Genomic DNA, 18,281 nt, shown 5'->3' on the forward strand with positions numbered 1-18,281 from the left:
CAAATCGTTACTTCTGCAGCAACTGCATTTGTTATATTAGTATCTAATTTGGTCAATGAAATATTCATTAACATTAGTCTCTTCAATAAAGTACTCCAGAGAAATAAAGAAAAAGCTAGATAAAGAAGTGAAGTAGCAAATTTTAGAAATTACAGAGGTCTACAGGAGCTTTGGAGATGAATAACAGTCATTAAATGCTATGGGTATGTATTGACAGTCAAATGAACAAAACTTACAGATCAGGCACCTTTAGAACAACCAACAACTGATGAGGATGGGGTGGATTTATCATAACTTTTAACTTGGCTTGGTAGCATTTCTTTAATCATGGAGTGTACAGTTGTTCAGCCTACCGAGTACATGTCATCCGTCAAGCATCCCCAACCCTATTTCATTCTCCCCATATTATCTCATCAATTAAGTTGCTCACCATGAGCAGTTTACAATGACCAATTAATCTACCAATGTTTGTTTTGAATAGGAAGGAAACCCACACAATCACATGCAGACAGTACTGGAAATCAGAATTGATATGGGTCACGAGTTTTGAGGCAGTAACTACTAACTACGGAGCCTCTGAAATAACTGAGCTGAAGTCTTTTCCATACACAGTGCCCAAATGGCATCTTTGGACTGAGCCACTGTATTGTATTTGAGAACATGGGTAATTCTAGTTTTGAATACATACACAACTTCCGGATGCGAGGTGCAAATACTAACAGGACAGAGAAAAGGTACATAAAAAGAGCAATGTTACAATAGTCGTGGGGGATATAAATATTCAGGTAATTCTGAAAATCAGCTTGGTGCTGGAATCCAAGAGAGGGCATTTATAGAGTGCCTTCAAGATGGCTTTTTAAAGCAGCTAGTGTTTAAGCCCATTTGGAAAAAGACACTTCTGCATTGGTGGTTTGAATGATGAACCAGAGTTGATTAGGGACCTTGATGTAAAGGAACCCTTAGGAGAAAGTAATCATCATATGATAGTGGTCACCCTGCAATTTGAGAGGGAGAAGGTAAAATCTGATGTATTGGCATCACAGATGAGCAAAGCTAACTACGGAAGCATAAGAGAGGACTGGTCAAATTTAGATGGATCTGGCACTAGCAGGGATGACTATAGAGCAGGAGTGGGTGGAGTTTCTGCAAGTAATCTGGAAGACACAGGATCGGTTCATCCCAAAAAGAAGCAGCAATCTAAAAGGAGAATGAGGCAACCATGGCTGACAAGGGAAGTCAAAGACAGCATAAAAGCAAAAGAGAGGGCATATAAAATAGCAAAAATTAGTGGGAAAGTAAAGAATTGGAAGGCACTTAAAATCCAATGAAAGACAACTAAAAAGGTAGTAAGGAGAGAAAAGATGAAATATGAATGTAAGTTAACTGAAAGAGGACACAAAAAGTTTTTTCATATATATATAGATAAAAGAGATCCAAGTATGGACATCAAAACACTGGAAAAGTACACTGAAGGGGCAGTAATGGAGATTAAAGGAATTGAGAACAAACTTAATTAGTACTTTGCATCAGCCTTCACTGTGAAAGACATCTGTAGAATGCCTGAAATTCAATATAGTCAGCGGTAAGAAGTAAATATAGTTATTATTACTAAGCAGAAGGTGCTTGGGAAGCTAAAAAGACTGAAGGTAGATACATCAGGTAGTCTATATAGATACACCCCAGTGTTCTGCAAGTCATAATTGAAGTGATTGTGGGACATACGTAATCTTTCAAGAAGCACTAGATTCTGCAAAGGTTTTGGAGGATTGGAATATCACAAATGTTGCCCCACTCTTTAAGAAAGGAGGATGGCAAAAGACAGGAAATTATAGGCATGTTAGCCTGATTTCAGTAGTTGGTAAGATGTTGGGAATCCATAATTTAGACTGCGGTTTCGGGGTACTTGTATACACACAACAAAATAGGCCGAAGTCATCCTGGTTTCCTTAAGGAGAAATTTTGCCTGACGAATCTGCTGGAATTCTTTGAGAAAATAACAGGCAGGATAACAAAGGAGAGTCAATGCATGTTATTAAGTGGACTATCAGAAGGCTTTTGACAAAGTGTCACACATGAGGCTGCTAAACATGCTAAGACCCCATGTTATTACAGGAAAGATAATCAGATGAGCAGAAGATTAGTTAACTGGCAGAAGACAAAGGGTGGGATTAAAGGGGGTCTTTTCTTGTAAAGGTGTATTGGTCTGTTGGTCTATTTTCTAAGTGGGGAGTGATCTCAGAAATGGGTGGATAAATAGAATTGGGAATCCTAGTGTAAGATTCACTAAAGTTTAATTTACAGGTTGAGTCAGCAGTAAGGAAGGCAAATGCAATGTTAGCATTCAGTACAAGAGGACCAGAATATAAAAAGAAGGATGTAATGCTGAGCCTTTATGAGGCATTGGCCAGAACACATTGGGAGTATTATGAGAAGTTTTGGAATTCATATCTGACAGAAGGATGTGCTGGCATCAAAGAAGTTCCAGAGGAGGGTAACAAGAACAAGGGTTAAAGTATAAGATCTGTTTTTTGGTTCTGGGCCTGTATTCAATAGAGTTTAGAAGAATAAGGGAGATCTCATTGAAGCATTCCAAATATTGGAAAGCCTACATAGGGTGGACCTGAAATGGATATTTCCAAAAGTGTGAGTGTCCAGGTTCTGAGGGCCAGCATCAGAGTACAGGGTGTAACTTTAGAACAGAAATGAAGAGAAATTTGCTTATCAAGTGGGTGGTAAATCTGTGGAATTCATTGCCACAGATGACTGTGGAGGCCAAGTCATTGGATATATTTAAAGTGATGGTTGAGAGGTTCTTGATTAGTAAGGGCATCAAATGTTATGAGAAGAATGCAGGAGAATGATGTTGAGAGGGAGAATTAATCAGCCATGATTGAATGCTGGAGCAAACTATGGGCTGAATGGTCTAATTCTGTTCCTATGTCTTATGGTGTTATTGTTTTATTACAACATCTCAACAAGACTTTAATATTCTGCACTGGAGTTTTCCTATTACAATAATCCATTTTTATTGTGAAGAAGATATTAATATGATAATAAGCAATTACTTCAACAAAACTGTAAAAAAAATTGTTTGACTTGCAGAAGTATTCTCCCAAAAGCCAGAATCAATCACTATAGATAATTAACCACTGCTTATGTAGCTTTAAGACAGAAATTTAAGAACTATTGCATGAACAGCAATGAACTCTGATAATAACCAGAATTTCTTTATGTTCAACAGTCCATCAGTGTCACTTGTTCTGCAGCTAGGTCTGTAGATTAGTCCTCCTTTAATGGCAATTATTTACAGGCTAATCCTACAGTTTAATTACTTGCTCACCAAGGTTGTTCACTCATTGCTGACATTGCTAATCTCCATCTGATTGAGATGTAGGAGGCAGGGATCACTATTAACTATGACGATTATTTATTCAGAAATGTCAAATCTGACAAAATTCCTGTATAACCCCTCTTCCAAATCAGGAAGCACCAGAACTAATTGTAGACTTTTAATTAATTTATTACCTACTCTATTGCAGAATCAGTGATTTTTAACTTTCCATTTCAAATGGTCAGATAGGGCTTTTAAGTATGCACACGAATCATTGATTTCCCATCCAAACATATTATGACTGGAAATTTGAACATGCAGAATTTGAATTCATGCTCCTGTGGTTTTACACCAAACAGAATTTCAACATAAGCAATCAAAATATGGATAAAGTGGTGTATGTTTTCTTCAGCAGCAGGTTATACTGGTCTTGATAAATGAGCCTGCCTCCTTGACTTTTATGCCTCGTATATTTATTTTCTTTATCTGCTCCTCTTCAAGGTTATGAAGTTGAGGAAACTAGCACAGCAGATAGCAAACTGCCGACAGTGCTTGGAGCGGTCAGGGTCTCTCATCAGTCAAGCCGAGCAAAGCCTGAAGGAAAACGATCATGCGCGTTTCTTGCAAACAGCAAAAAACGTAACAGAAAGGTGAGCTAGACTTTTCTAGAAATGTTGGAAGTAGTATAGGTGAGACAGAATAAAAGTACTAAAAAATAAACAACTCCCCATAGACGTTTAAAAGGATTATTTCTCACATTAGTTTCCTATTCTCCTTTCCTGAAGAATGGAATTGTGCTTTGTGATAGATTTACAGGCAACGCCCATCAGTAGCCACTGATGTGACAGCTTAAATTGAGAACAACAGAATTTGGCTCAATTTTCCTTGGAGTACATATGAATCAAACCTAATATTATGCCTACATTCCCAAAATCAACTGAAGGTTATCAGAAGGAAATATTCTTACTCAGATTTTTCCCTTCCCTGGCTAAAGAGCGTCGATGTTGGTCACAGTCCCAATCCCAGCTGACATCAGTTAGTTCTGCTCAGATCAGAGCTTGATCCTCAGGCACCGACTCCACTCGGTCAACAGCCTATACTGAACATTGCATGGCCAATGAACTGTTGGAAGAATGCCAAACAAGATTTGTTTTGAAGGGCTCAATTATTGACAAAATATTCCAATATGGACCATCTTGTGGATCTGCAGAAGGTTATGTGATGGAATAATCAGTATCCGATTTAGAATATGCAAGGATTTCAATATCCTTTTAGAGACTTATTTGAACCAAGTTATAGCTGATAGATTTTAAGAATGTGAAATGAAAGCATTTAACTGATAGATCATGAAAAGCAACAAAACCAAATTCGGTTCTTCTGTAACAAAAGTAAAACTGGTAATAAAGTTCTGATTGAATTGATTACATGTTTATTAACAACATTTTTATTTTATGTTCTTTCTTACTAAAGCAAGTTGCAACATAGTTCCACAAGTGTCAGATAGCTAACTGTTTAATTCTTTAACTGATTCTTCTCCTGTAGAGAGCAATGAGCATGTGCAATCCAAAATGTCAGCCTTTTCCAAGTAGTGACAAAGTTGCAGTTGTTAAATCAAAGTTGAGTGATTTCAGGAAAGGTGTTCCTAGCATTAGTCTCCGGTCCTCTTGCACCCAGTTAATGATGCCATTGCTGAGTGAGGTCAGGTACTTTGGCCAAGTACATGACTCAATAGTAATTTAAAAAGTTAGTGGAAATTTAGTCCATTAGAAAGACAGTCCACACCAAGCCCGCTGCAGTGTTAATGTTGGCCAAGTAAATACAGCACAGAATGGCTAGAGTGGACCATTCCAGCAGATGAAAATGTCCTTAAAAGAAAGAACAACTGAAATATCCATTTAAGAATCTGAATATTTAGTTTTGTGGCAAACTTGCTGTGGAAGTTGAATAGTTCATACTTGAATAAATTAAACAGCCGGTGTCTCAATAATCAAGCACTATGCTGGAGCAGTAGTAATGCCTACAGGACAGCCCATCACTGAGCAGAAAGTAAACTCGGTTTTTCTGTTGCTTACGTATGTAGGCAACTCCAGAGAATTGACTTCAAAGATGTCAAAACACACTTGCATCTTCAGTACTCAGTGCTGATTAAAGTCTTTACTGAAAGAAATTATACCTCTGCCAGTGATTCTATGCAGGCAGAAAATTCTGTATTGTTTTATTTCAAAAGAAATTTAATTGCAAGGAAAAGCCTTCAGCCAATTAAATTTAATGTTTCCAGTATGCAATACAACTACAACAGTATTGAATTAATTTGTAAAATTATTTTACCTTTATACTTGTGCATTTACTAGAAGTATTTATAACTTATTAAATCATATCAATTTTTAAATTTATATTTTACTAATCTTAATTTGTATTCTACTTCATGATAAACCAGAAATTAGAAGAAATACCCTGGTTAATTTATGTACAGGATTTAATATTTTATATACCTTAGTATGAATCAAAAAACTTTCTGAATTATAATGCTTTGGTTTTCAAATCTGCTTTAAAAATTCATGTTCAAGTTCAAATTCAGTTTATTGTAAACCTTACACATATACACTGCCAAGTTCATCCAGACCAAAGTGCACAACACAGTACATATAACTCACACATAACGTAATACTATCACAAATGAATTAAACAATAAGGCACACGTATGACACAACTTAAAAAGTAAACAGTATAACATTACTGGTGCTTTATACATGATCATTACACTGTTCATGCCTAATGTTATGGTACCTCCTGGCTGATTGTAGGTGGTCAGAGGGATTAGTGGATGGATGGGAGAGATCATTGACAATGCCAAAGGCCCTGCATACAGAGCGCTTCTGATAAATATCTCTTTGTAGGGACTTGTGGTCAGATAGATGCCTTGCAATTCCCATACCAGACTCTGATGCAGCAGGTCAGGACACTCTAGGTGACAGTCCTGCGAAACTTGGTTTGAATGGAAGGATGTGAGCCTCACTTGCCTCAGTTTCTTCAGGAGGTGGAAATGCTGCTGTGCGGTCTTGACCAGAGAGGAAGTGTTGAGGGACCAGGTGAGGCTGTCCATTATGTGCACCCCCAGAAACCCAATGCTCTTAATGCTCTCCACAGAGGAGCCGTGTGTGTATGATGAGGAGTGGTCACCCTGCAACTTCCTAAAGTCCACAATCAGCTATTAAGTCTTGCTCATGTTGAGAGTCAAGCTGTGCTCACACCATTCTACTAGCCATTCTGCTTCCTCTCTGTATGCCGTCTCATTTTGATGAAGCTAGCCACTGTTGTGTCATCAGTGAATTTGATGATTTGGTTTGAACTGGATCTAGCAGTGCAGTCATGTGTCAGCAGAGTGAACATCAGCAGGCTGAACACACAGAACTGGGGAGCAGAGTGTGATGGAGCAAGAGCTGGACTGACTGTGGCCTTTATGTCAAGAAGTCCAGGATCTAGTTACAGAGAGAGGTGATGAGACCTAGTGAAGACAGTTTACCCGTCAGCTTCTGAGGTATGATCACATAGCATACTGAGCCAAAGCCGTTAAACAGCATCCTGGCACATGAGGGACCATTTTCCAGATGGGACAGGATGGAGTGTAATGCGGAGGCAATGACATCATCAGTCGTCTGATATGAGGGATAACTAAACTGGAAAGGGTCCAATGTAGCAGGAAGCTGGAATTTAATGCAATCAAAAACCAGCACTTTATTATTGTTGTCAGTGCCACTGGACAGTAGTTGTTGAGGCAAGTTAGTGTTGCCCTCTTGGGCACCAGGATGATGGTGGTCACTTTGAAGTGTCAGGGGACAGTGAGTGGACTGTTCCAGAGAAATGTTGAAGAAACCCTCGTCTTTCACACATGGAATCAGCTAAAGCTGTTTTTTTTTTGCATTTTCTGACCCTATGAGCCACTGAACAGGATCAAGCTTTGGAGCACTTTATTATTCCAGCATCCTATTCCTTCCTAATTGCTTCATCACCTTGTCAGTGCTAGAAGCAGAGCAACACAAGCAAATCCAGCAAGTCCTGATGCTTTGTTGAAAGATCTATCCTATTGAATATGGTATGTGCTAATGTATGTGGATTCCTCACTGGGTCTTTCTATACTAATTCAGTTCCATATATTGTTTATTGGTGCTGCAAGTTTGACATTATTGCATCCCAAGACAAGTCGATGTCCAAGAGAGATCGTGAAATAGCAAATACAAATTACAGCAGTTCAAATTGCGATAAAATGCTGATTAGCTTCCTCATTACTGTGAAAAGGATAAAAACAGCAAACTCAAAATGTTAAGTGGCATTTAAGAAGAAAATTGCTTTGTGTAAGATACTTCCAATATTGTTTAACTCTTGATGATCTTGCTGTGTTTTTCAGGGTTGCTATGGCAACAGCATCGTCTCAAGTCCTAATCCCAGATATCAATTTGAATGAAGCTTTTGAAAACTTTACTCTGGATTTTACAAGAGAAAAGAAGTTACTAGAAAGCCTTGACTATCTCACAGGTAATATTGTTAGAAGAATTTTATGTGGTTTATTACCAACCCACAGGAAAAAATATCTATCTTCCATGAGATTACATAGTTGCATACATTGATGAGAGTTAGCTTTGCCATGTACAACAAGCTCCATAATTACAAAAGCACTTTGGATTTTTTCCACATCTTTTTCAAGATACAGTCTCAGCCAAGCAACCTAAATCCACTTAGATGTGCAACCACATCTCTTGTGACAGTGGGTAACTGCTTATTCCCCATGCATATTTGTTAGGTTTGGTATTGTGTTCCTTTCTTCAAGCAATCACTGCTGAACTCCCTGGAATCTTGTGTTAAATCTCTGCACTTACCAAACCACTGGGTGTCATTTCTGATGGATCAGATCTACCAGGGAAGACTCACAGCATATGCTCTATGCACACTCTCCTCATAAATTTGATTGAAGACTCCAGGCATCAACAGAGTGAAATCTGTGAGATGAATTGCTACTGTGCAGCAAATTGTTTGCAGTTAGCTCTGACCTGGCAGAAAATCACTGCAGTAGTCATTTCAGAAATAATCTGCAAAATTCAATTCGGAGTCTACATCAGTGAACCTTGATGTTATGGGAATACTGCTATTAGCAAGATGATACCACCAAAGCATGACATAACTCTGGCATTAATCCACTATAGTACAATTGTAATTTATTCTCTCAGTCGGGTCTCCAGATAAAGTGAGATCTAGGTGGCTTATTATAGGGCCAAGAACCAGTTTAACTGGAGTCCCTGTTTGATGACTGAACATTGCTAAGCCAACTGAAATGCTATTTCACAGCAGAGATGACAATTTTTTTTTAATACGGTGGGCACAAGTAAGATGTTCAGAAGTTTAATTACAACATATGGTTTTAAATTCCACTATTCCCCCAGCAGACTGATAAAAATATGACAAAAGGTTGAGGCAGAAGAACTCCTTATGACAGACAAATGGTGATAAATATACACTTTCTCTTCCCTCACTTATCGAGGACTCTGAAAGAGAAAAGCGTGCTAATAGGCTTCATTAATTTTGTGGGGCTGTAGTCTAAATGTGAAAGTAACCGATTTGATGTGAATAATTAAGCAACACAAACATAAAGTGACTGATAATAGATCACAGAAGTATATATTTACCCAGGAAGTCTCATTTAAGAAGAGAAATGAATTCCCAGAGTTCAGTGAAGGTGTTACATATATTCAAACCGGAATTGAAAACATCCTAAAATCTTTTCCTCTGTCCATTCATAATGTCATCCTGTGCTGGAGCTCAGAGTAGAACTCTTTTGCAGGAGTCTGCAAAACATCTGCTGCAGCCTGCCCACAAGGATAAACAGAACGTAATTAGGTCCTTCATGTTCGAGATGTTGGCATTAGAGAGAAAACTGACACTGGTTCACTTATCATGCTGGTATATTCGAAAGATTAAGTGAAGACAGTGTGGATGGTGTTTATCCATTGCTTTGTCTCGAAGGAATGTAGGTGACCATGTGGATTTCTCCTTTTTCCTCAAAGTTGTGCAGGTTAATTGGCCACTGTAATTTTTTCCTGGCATCTCAGTGAGTGGGTAGAATCTGGAGAAGAGTTGATGGGAATCTGGGGAGAATGGGCAAAAAGGTGTATCATAGCTGCCTACCCGTCTGGATAGTTTTTCCACAAGATAATGTTGTTCATTTTGATACTTCTTCAATTCCACATCCATTAATGATTATTTTCACTGTGCTAAAAGAATAGTCTTGCCAAAGCAATGAAGCAGATTTCCCTGTGACCAAGGATTGGTTTGACTCTTTCTTTTTTATTTTTTCTCGATTATTTCCATTCAGCTATTGACTTTCTTTTTGTCCTGTCTCAGTAATATCTATTACCCCGGATTATTCACTTTACCAAGGGTAGTTTGATCATCAGCATCTTTCATGGCAGAAACAATAGCCATTTCCTTTTTTGTTTTAGCCTGCTCAAGTTTTCTGGCCCTTCAGTACTGCTGGTCACTGATTTTTCCTCCCCACTGCATATTTGTACAGTAAAATATACCATGATAAATTTGATTAACTTGTTACTTTGTAAAAAGGTTTCCTTTAAAACAGTTAATCTCATTTTCCCACTGCAGCCCCAAATCCTCCAAGCATTCGAGAAGAACTTTGCACAGCATCACATGATACCATTACTGTCCATTGGACTTCAGAAGATGAATTCAGCATTGTCTCCTATGAGCTACAGTATACAATCTTCACAGGACAAGCAAACTTTATCAGTAAGTTTTAAAAAGCAAGTAAGGTAAACAAGACTTTTATATGAGTAGATTGTTGAGAATAATGCTAAAGATCAAAAATTAAAATTCTCAGCTCCCTGATCCATACTGATTATATTTCCACACCCTTCCTTCAATTTAAAATATCCATTTCTGTTTCCAAATGCCTTGATGGTCTCATCTGTTGCCGTCCCTGTTCTCTCCAACCCTTCAACTCCATCATGTGTTATCTGGACGAAAGGTATTAGTCATTCATTTTTATACTACCATTCGTATTATTGGTTTGAAATTTTATAATTCTCACTTGATATTTCAGCTGCAAGATATTGAGTGAGAATTTTCTTCCAGTGACAAAACTCCTAGTAATAACTTGGCACAAGGTGTCTACCAAGTGCTAGGCCAATACAAAATAATGAAGTCTGATCTGTTAATTGGGCCTCACATTGTAAACAATATGATATTCTAGGAAGAGTGTTTTTATAGGAAAATACACTTGGCTTGAAGGTAATCATTCAAGACAAACTCCTATTTTTGAAGCTATAGGAAAATCTAATGCAAAATGAACCTACCACTTTCATACAAAGGCCTGTAAAATCAAATAACAGTTAACTAAGAATATTTAATTAAAAAGTGTTATTATTAACACCGTTCTTTCACAGTCACTCCTCTCCATTCAAATGAATGGTCTACCCTGCTGCAGGTTCACCGAACGACTTCTGTGGTGTTAGTGCTGGGTATTCCCCACAGCCTAATGCTTGGATGTTGGAACTCCAAATACAATGTCAAAGCACAGTTGGGAAATCTCCAGTGAAGATCAACCAGCCTGTTCAGGCCTTCCAGATTCACTTGGGTATCACATACTGAGTGCATTTCTGCAGAGAAACACTGGCATTTCCACATGAAAATGAAAACACTTTCCTGCAAAGTCTGCACCATTAAGCAGTCAATATGACCAGCAATATCTTTTTCCCTTACGTTAAAATTGTAGTGCCATAAAAGAATACATAGTTTAACCCATTTCACAACCAATATTGTTACAATTTCAGTTTATACAAATCTTACAAAATCAGCTCTAAATTTAAATAACTTATGTTATTGAGAATGCTGCATGTTTCCAGATCTTATACAACTTTGAAGTTCTATGCTGGACTATAATTACAGAGATCTGAGTAATTCCCTGCTGTAAAATATTGAACAGATGAATATAGTAATTTAATGATGCAAGCAATCTTCTAATCAGGGTCCCCGGAGAATGGTTCTTTATGTAGAATTTGGCATCAAAATACGAGATATCTTAAGAGGTCACAACAAGGAAAAAACATAAACAACATATTATTTGAAAATTGTTATTTTGACCAGGGTTCTATTATAGCCCTTTCAAACTATGTACATTGTAATTCAGGAGCCTCACAATCCTCGATTTTTAAAGTAATGTGTTGCTCCTCTCAAGAGATGTCTTGCCTCAGGACGTACTGCTTCTCTTAATTGCCTTCAAAGATCAAAGAAAATTTATTATCACCATATACAAACTCAAGATTCACTTTCTTGTGGTCATTCACAGTAAATACAAGAAACACAATAGAATCAATGAACAAACAGGACAAACAGGACAAACAATCAATGCACAAAAGGCAATAAACTGCAAAATAAAAGAGAAAAATAATAATAACAATAAATAAACAAGCAAAAAATATTGAGAACATGAGATGTGGAGTCCTTGAAAGTGAGACCATAGATTGTGGAAATAGTTCAGTGATGGGGTGAGAGAAGTTATCCCCACTGGTTCAAGGTCCTGATAGTTAAAGGGTAAGAACTGTTCCTGAACTTGGCGATCTGGGTCCTGAGGCTCCCGTACCTTCCTGACGGCAACAGTATGAAGAGAGCATGGCTTGGATGATGGGAGTCCTTGATGATGGATGCTACTTTCCTGTGACATGTAGATATGCTCATTGGTGGGGAGGGCTTTACTCATGATGGGCCATATCCGTTACTTTGTAGGCTTTTCCATTCAATGATGTTGATGTCTTCATACCAGACTGTGATGCAACCAAATAATATACTCTCCACCACACATCTATAAAAGTTTATCAGAGTTTTAAATGACATGCCAAATTTTTGCAAAACTTATAAGAAAGTAGAGGCATTGCAATGCTTTCTTCATAATGGCACTTATGTGCTGGACCCAGGACGTATCCTCTGAAATGATAACACTGAGGAATTTAAGGTTGCTGACCTTCTTCATCTCTGACCCTCCAATGAGGAATGGCTCATGGACCACCAGTTTCCTTCTCCTAAAGTCAATAATCAGCCTCTTGGTCTTGCTGACATTGAGTGAGAGGTTGTTGTTGTGGCACCAATCAGCCAGATTTTCAGTCTCCCTCCTACATGCTGATTTGTCACCAGCTTTGATTCAGCCAATGACAGTGGTGTCATCAACAAGCATTGGAGCCATGTTTAGCCTCACAGCTATAGGTATAAAGAGAAGAGCAGGGAGCTAAGCACCCAGCCTTGTGTTGCACCTGTGCTAATGGAAATTGTGGAGGAGATGTTGTTGCTGATCCAAATAGGCTGAGGTCTGTAAGTGAGGAAATTGAGGATTCAATTGCACAGAGTTATTGAGGCCTAGGACTTGAAACTTATTGATTAGTTTTGAGGGGAATATAAAATTGAGTGCTGAGCTTTAGTCAGTTTACAGCATCCTGATGTATGCATCTTCACTAACATTAGCGGGCTGAGTGAAAAGCTAAAGAAATGGCATCTGCTGTTGATCCTGTTGTGGCGGTAGGCAAATTAGAGTGGATACAAGTCACTTCCCAGGCAGGAGTTGATATGTTTCATCACTGTGGATGTTAGTGCTGCTGGATGATAGACATTGAGGCAGGTTAGCATGTTCCTCCTGGGCAGTGGCATAAGTGAAGCCTGTGGGTGGGTACCATGGACTACCACAGTGAGAGGTTAAAGACATCAGTGAACCCTCCAGCCAGTTGATCAGCACAAGTCTTTAGTGCTTGTCCCGGTAGCCATCTGGGCTGAATGCTTTCCGTGGGTTGACCCTCCTGAAGGATGCTCTCACATCAGTCTCAGAGACTGAAATCACAGAGCTGTGGGAGTTAATAAAAGTTCCTCCATGTTTTGACAGTCAAACTAAATATAAAAGGCATTGAGTTCATCTGGGAGCAAAGCTTTCTTGTCACTTATGTCACTTGGTTTCATTTTGTAAGAGCTAATAGTGATCAATCACAGCCACAGCTGTTGAGTATCCTTCAGTGATTTATGTTTCATTGAAATTGCCACTTCGCAAGTGAGATTGCTTTTCTGGATATCATACCTGGACCTCTTGAGTTTAATTGGTCGCCAGGCCCAAGTGCCACTGCCGTGGCCCTTGGCAGAGTGTTGTTCTCATAGTTCATTCAGGTATTCTGGTTGGGTAAGGGGACACACACATCTACGACTGTTTTTATGATGTCCATGTCAGCCATGGTGTATTCATTCAGATCCTCTGAGTCCTTAAACACGGTCCAGTCCAACAAATTGATGCAATCCCATAGCCTCTCCTCTACATCCCATGACCACCTCTTTGTTGTCCTTATCTATGGAGCCTTGCACTTCAGCCTCTGCCTGTATGTAGGTAGGAGAGCAGCCAAGTGATCCGTTTTCTCAAAACGCGGTATAGGCATGGAATGGTAGGGACTTTTAATTGTGGTATAGCAGTGGTCGATTGTGTTGGGATCCCTGGTGTTGCAGGTGATATATTGATGATAATTGGGCAGAAATTTCTTTGAACAAGTCTGATTGAAGTACTTTAAAATGATTTGAAAGGTATTGGGGTATGCTGTTTCTTGTTTGCTGATGGTGACACCCAGTACTTCATATGCCTGATTAGCACTGACCTTTGGTTGTATGTAAACTGCAGTCAGTTTCACAGTGGATAACTCTCTTGGTCAGTTGAATGGTTAGCACTTAATTATTAGGTGTTCCAGATTGGAGGAATACGACTTGCTTCTGAGCACCACAAAGAATTTCTTGTAAAACAAGACCCCACACTTTTGCCTTCTCTGAATGAGCAAGCTGGTTCACCCTGTGTATCACAAAGCCCTTGGGTATTGCCAATGTATCCGGCGTGTCCAGAGTCAGCCATGTCTCCATGAAACACAGAATGCAGCAATTCCGCATTTCCCTGTGATACAACAATGTTGCCCTTAGGTCCTCAATCTTGTTGTCCAGCAACTGTGCATTTGTTAACATGATGCTGAGTGGAGGAGGATTCATAGCCCAGCATCTTAGCTTGGCTTGGAGTTCTCATCTCCTCCCTCTCAAACATGATGGTGATGCATCTTCATCCACTTAAAGGTGCATTACCTGACTGCTTGAGTGTTAAGTCCACTGAGTCCTTCAGAAGATCGTGAAATCTCTTTTCAGTTAAGTTGGTTGAAAAGTACAATATTTAAGGAAAATTACAGGCTACAGATTACAGTGAGAGTTGGTTAGAGAAAGTATATTTATAGGTTTTATGAGCTGCCCACAACACATCACCATGGTTCATTTCAGAGCATTTGTGGTGAGTGTAGGATATTGTGATCTCTTAAGAGATTTCTGGCAATTTACATTTTTTCTTCAAAGCCTACATTTTACATTGAAATTAATGGAGGACAGAGCTGTAGCTGCACATATGTGGAATGCTCATTCTTTCAAAAGTATGAGAGCAGAACATAGCTGGAATGCCACACTCATCCTGCATTAAGATTTGTCATAATTATTTTGCCTTCTACATCACAATCAAGAACTTCCTATCAAGGTCAGCATAACAATATTGTTGCAGTCTTGAACTTTGCCGCTGGCTTCTTCCTTGTACCCTCAGGGTGTTTTGGTAGCATAACCTGTCTTTGCTCAGACCTGCATTAAATGAGAAACTAGTGGCACACTTGTCAAATGAAAACCTTTGCATTACATTCTCTGATGGACAAGCAGAACTGTCAGGGTAGGGCTCTAGAGAACCCTGTAACCTCCTCAAGCCGCAATCCCAGGAAATCATCAGATCTCTTTACATCTTCACACTGGCTCCTTCAAATGCCCTCACTTCCTTAATGAACTACAACGGTTTCCACACCATTGATGTAACTGGCTCTAGAGTGCCCGTGACATGTCAGCAGATCACAAGGGTCCCAGCAGTAACTGTGGTCCTTTGATTTGGACACTTTACCATGGCCTGGTGACAAACACTGCATAGAAAAATTGTCTCCTGTTACTTAGATCCTGCTCTATTTGTACCGTTCATTGCAGAGATTTAAGAAAGAAAGATAGAATGACATGCAGAAAAATTGCTGTTCTGAATTTGCCTGGGGTTAGTTGTTGTCATTGTGTGGTGATGAAGGGAAATATTGCATTCCACACTCTCGAAGGAGGAAGAACATTTGCTGATGCTAAGACAAGGTTTACCAGGATGCTGCCTGGTTTAAAGGGCAGGTTCCATCATGAGAGGTCAGATAAAGTTGTTTTTTTTTCCTCTGGAGTGCTGGAGCCTGTGGGGGAATCTGGAAGAGATTTATAAGACTATAAAGTAGACAGGGAATATCTATTTCCCTGGGTTGAAATGTTTATTACCAGAGGGCATCCATTAAAGGTGAGAGAGGATAGTAGGTTCAAGGAGGATATGAGGACTATGATTTTTACTCAGAGTAGTGGATGCCTGGAGTGTGCTGCCTAGTATGGTGATAGATGCAAATACATTAGAGGCTTTTAAGAGAAGTTTGGATAGACACATGGATGTAAGGAAGGTGGAGGGATATGGGCATTGTGTAGGTAGGAGTGATTAGTGTTTGGTGTGTTTGATTTGCATTTTCGCTGGTTCGGCACAACATTGTGGGCTGAATGGCCTGTTCCTGTGCTCTACTGTTCAGTTTTCGAAGATTGAAACTTTTGAATTGGCACGATTGGCATGTTGAGAGCCAGTATAACACAGTAGTGCTGGATGAGCCCGTATTAGAGTATCAGTGTTACAGCAAAATTCCTTGGATTACTTAAACATCAGGATGAACAGAGCACAGTTGATCAAGAAAGCAGTAAAAAAATTGGAAGCCTGAAAATGAGTAAGAGGTGGATTTAAGCAGTAGAAGCAACTTGAAGGAGGATAAAATTAGGTGTTTAAGAAATAATACGTGGAATTCAGAAGCTCTGTCCAAGATTGAATAGCACCCCAAACCTAAGGAACTATTGGGTTCAACCTGAAACCATAGATACAGAGAGAGAGGGAAAAGATGATTTATTACTCTTTACTAATGTTGCAATGGATAGATAGGCTTCAATGATGGCTTCATTCAGCCCAATGTTCAGCTTAAGGAAATAGCAGATAATAAAGGACAGGAGGCCAACCAAACATAAAAATACATCACTACAAGCTTGCACAGTATTCAATAAGTCCATACATGCCAATCACATATTCCTGCTCTCTCCAAACTGATTGATGGCCTTTTGTGTCTCTTTGTTAAATATATTTATGACTTCGCTTCCACTGTCTTATGTAGTAGGAAATTTTGATTCACCAGTCTTTTAATGAGGACATTTCTCTAAACTCGTCTCGAGTGTCTGGCCTCAATCATAGCACTGTGATTCCCGATTCTAGACCGCACTTCCCACAAGCCAGAGGTAATATTCTGTCTGCATTCAGCTTGTTGAGCCCTCTCAGAATTTTTGTACATAGACCTCTGTGAGCATTTCAAAAGGGTCTGGTGGTGTGGCACTACACACTCATATGTGAATGCTGTCCCACATGTCTGATCAAGGCAGCGAAGTGGCAGGTCAATCGAATTAGTGAGCCAAGGACAGATCTTCAGGCTCTCTGAGGCTAATGGATGAATAAGTAAAAGCATTTGTAACAGCAAGCTTCAGACATGTCAGCTCATTCAGAAACCGCTCTGCATCAAATTAATGTACAACAAGTAAGGTAAGTTAACATTAAATGGATTGGTTCGGGCAGGTGCTTGTCCTGTTATGTCCTCCAGCAGACTTAACGAATAGTGACAACCTCTACTTCCAGTGGAAAAATGTAGACATTCTTGTGAAACAGTAACAAGCTGCCCCATAGGCTGAAATGCTGACAGCTTAAATCCACCTTCCTCTTGTTAGTATGTGCTGACTTTACCTCGGTACCTTATTTCACAAAATGCGCTGAGGTTAATTACTTTAATTGTTCTCTTATTCAGAGCCTAGTTATAAAAGTTTACATAGTCTTGCATAAGTAACATTTTAATCATCAAATGCAAGAAAACATCATAACAGAGGATAACATGAGCAGGAATTGGCATCACCTGCAAGCCTGTCTTGTCATTCAGTATGATTATAGCTGATAGACCTTTAGTTTCTACTTGTCCTCTTTGCCAGATCTCTGCAGCTATCAATTCCCTGATCCTTCAAAAGAAAAGGTCTGATTTCACTTTGAATAGTTAATAGGAGTGATACTCCACAATGATCTGGACCAGAGAATTCCAAAGATTTGATATGATCTTGGTTTTAAATAGCCAGTTCCTTAAACAGTACAGTATAACTATAATTGGTGACCGTCGGGGTCACCAATTGTAGCGGTGTGCTACATGCAGCGCTAAAATTACGACACGGAGTCAGTAACTGCAGTCGAAGGAAAAACTTTATTCGAAATCCTCAGCCTCACTTTTAAGCCTCCCTCAACCTGCCCCCCGTGGCGCAGAGGCTCCAAAGCTCTGCGCTCGCAAACCCCCGTAGGCTATCTCCCTTAGCCGGAAAGCTGGCTAATTGTGAGCCGGTTCAGATGTGCCAGGAAATGGGTCGCCACAGTACTGTTCTTTCAAGAGAGGATAAGCAGGTTGATCTGCATTCTTATGTGAACAAAGAGTGAGCTCATTGAAAGGTATAAGATCGTAAAGTGGCATGACAGTGCAAGTGTCAAGATGTTTTTGTTAGTGGGAGAATGCTGAAGGGGGTGACATAGTTTTAAGATAAGGAACTGGCTATTTAAAACCAAGATCATATCAAATCTTTGGAATTCTCTGGTCCAGATCATTGTGGAGTATCACTCCGTAAACAATACAGTATAACAACTATTTTATATACCATTTACATTGTATTAGGTATTATAAGTAATCTAGAGATGATTTAAAGCATTTGGGAGGATGTGCGTACGTTATATGCA

At 39.2% G+C, this 18,281-nt stretch overlaps 1 protein-coding gene across 8 annotated transcripts in view; it reads left to right on the forward strand.

Annotated features, from left to right (window-relative positions):
• LOC132398118 (probable E3 ubiquitin-protein ligase MID2) overlaps positions 1-18,281 on the forward strand; it is a 248,902-nt gene that overhangs the window by 219,682 nt on the left and 10,939 nt on the right. For all 8 annotated transcript variants that reach the window (XM_059977125.1, XM_059977127.1, XM_059977129.1 and 5 more), the window contains 3 exons: positions 3,833-3,981; positions 7,737-7,864; positions 9,980-10,123. In XM_059977125.1, the coding sequence (XP_059833108.1) occupies positions 3,833-3,981; positions 7,737-7,864; positions 9,980-10,123 (421 nt within the window). The remainder of the gene's footprint in view (positions 1-3,832; positions 3,982-7,736; positions 7,865-9,979; positions 10,124-18,281) is intronic.

This window comes from Hypanus sabinus, chromosome 8 (genome assembly GCF_030144855.1).
Source record: "Hypanus sabinus isolate sHypSab1 chromosome 8, sHypSab1.hap1, whole genome shotgun sequence".
Taxonomy (NCBI): domain Eukaryota; kingdom Metazoa; phylum Chordata; class Chondrichthyes; order Myliobatiformes; family Dasyatidae; genus Hypanus; species Hypanus sabinus.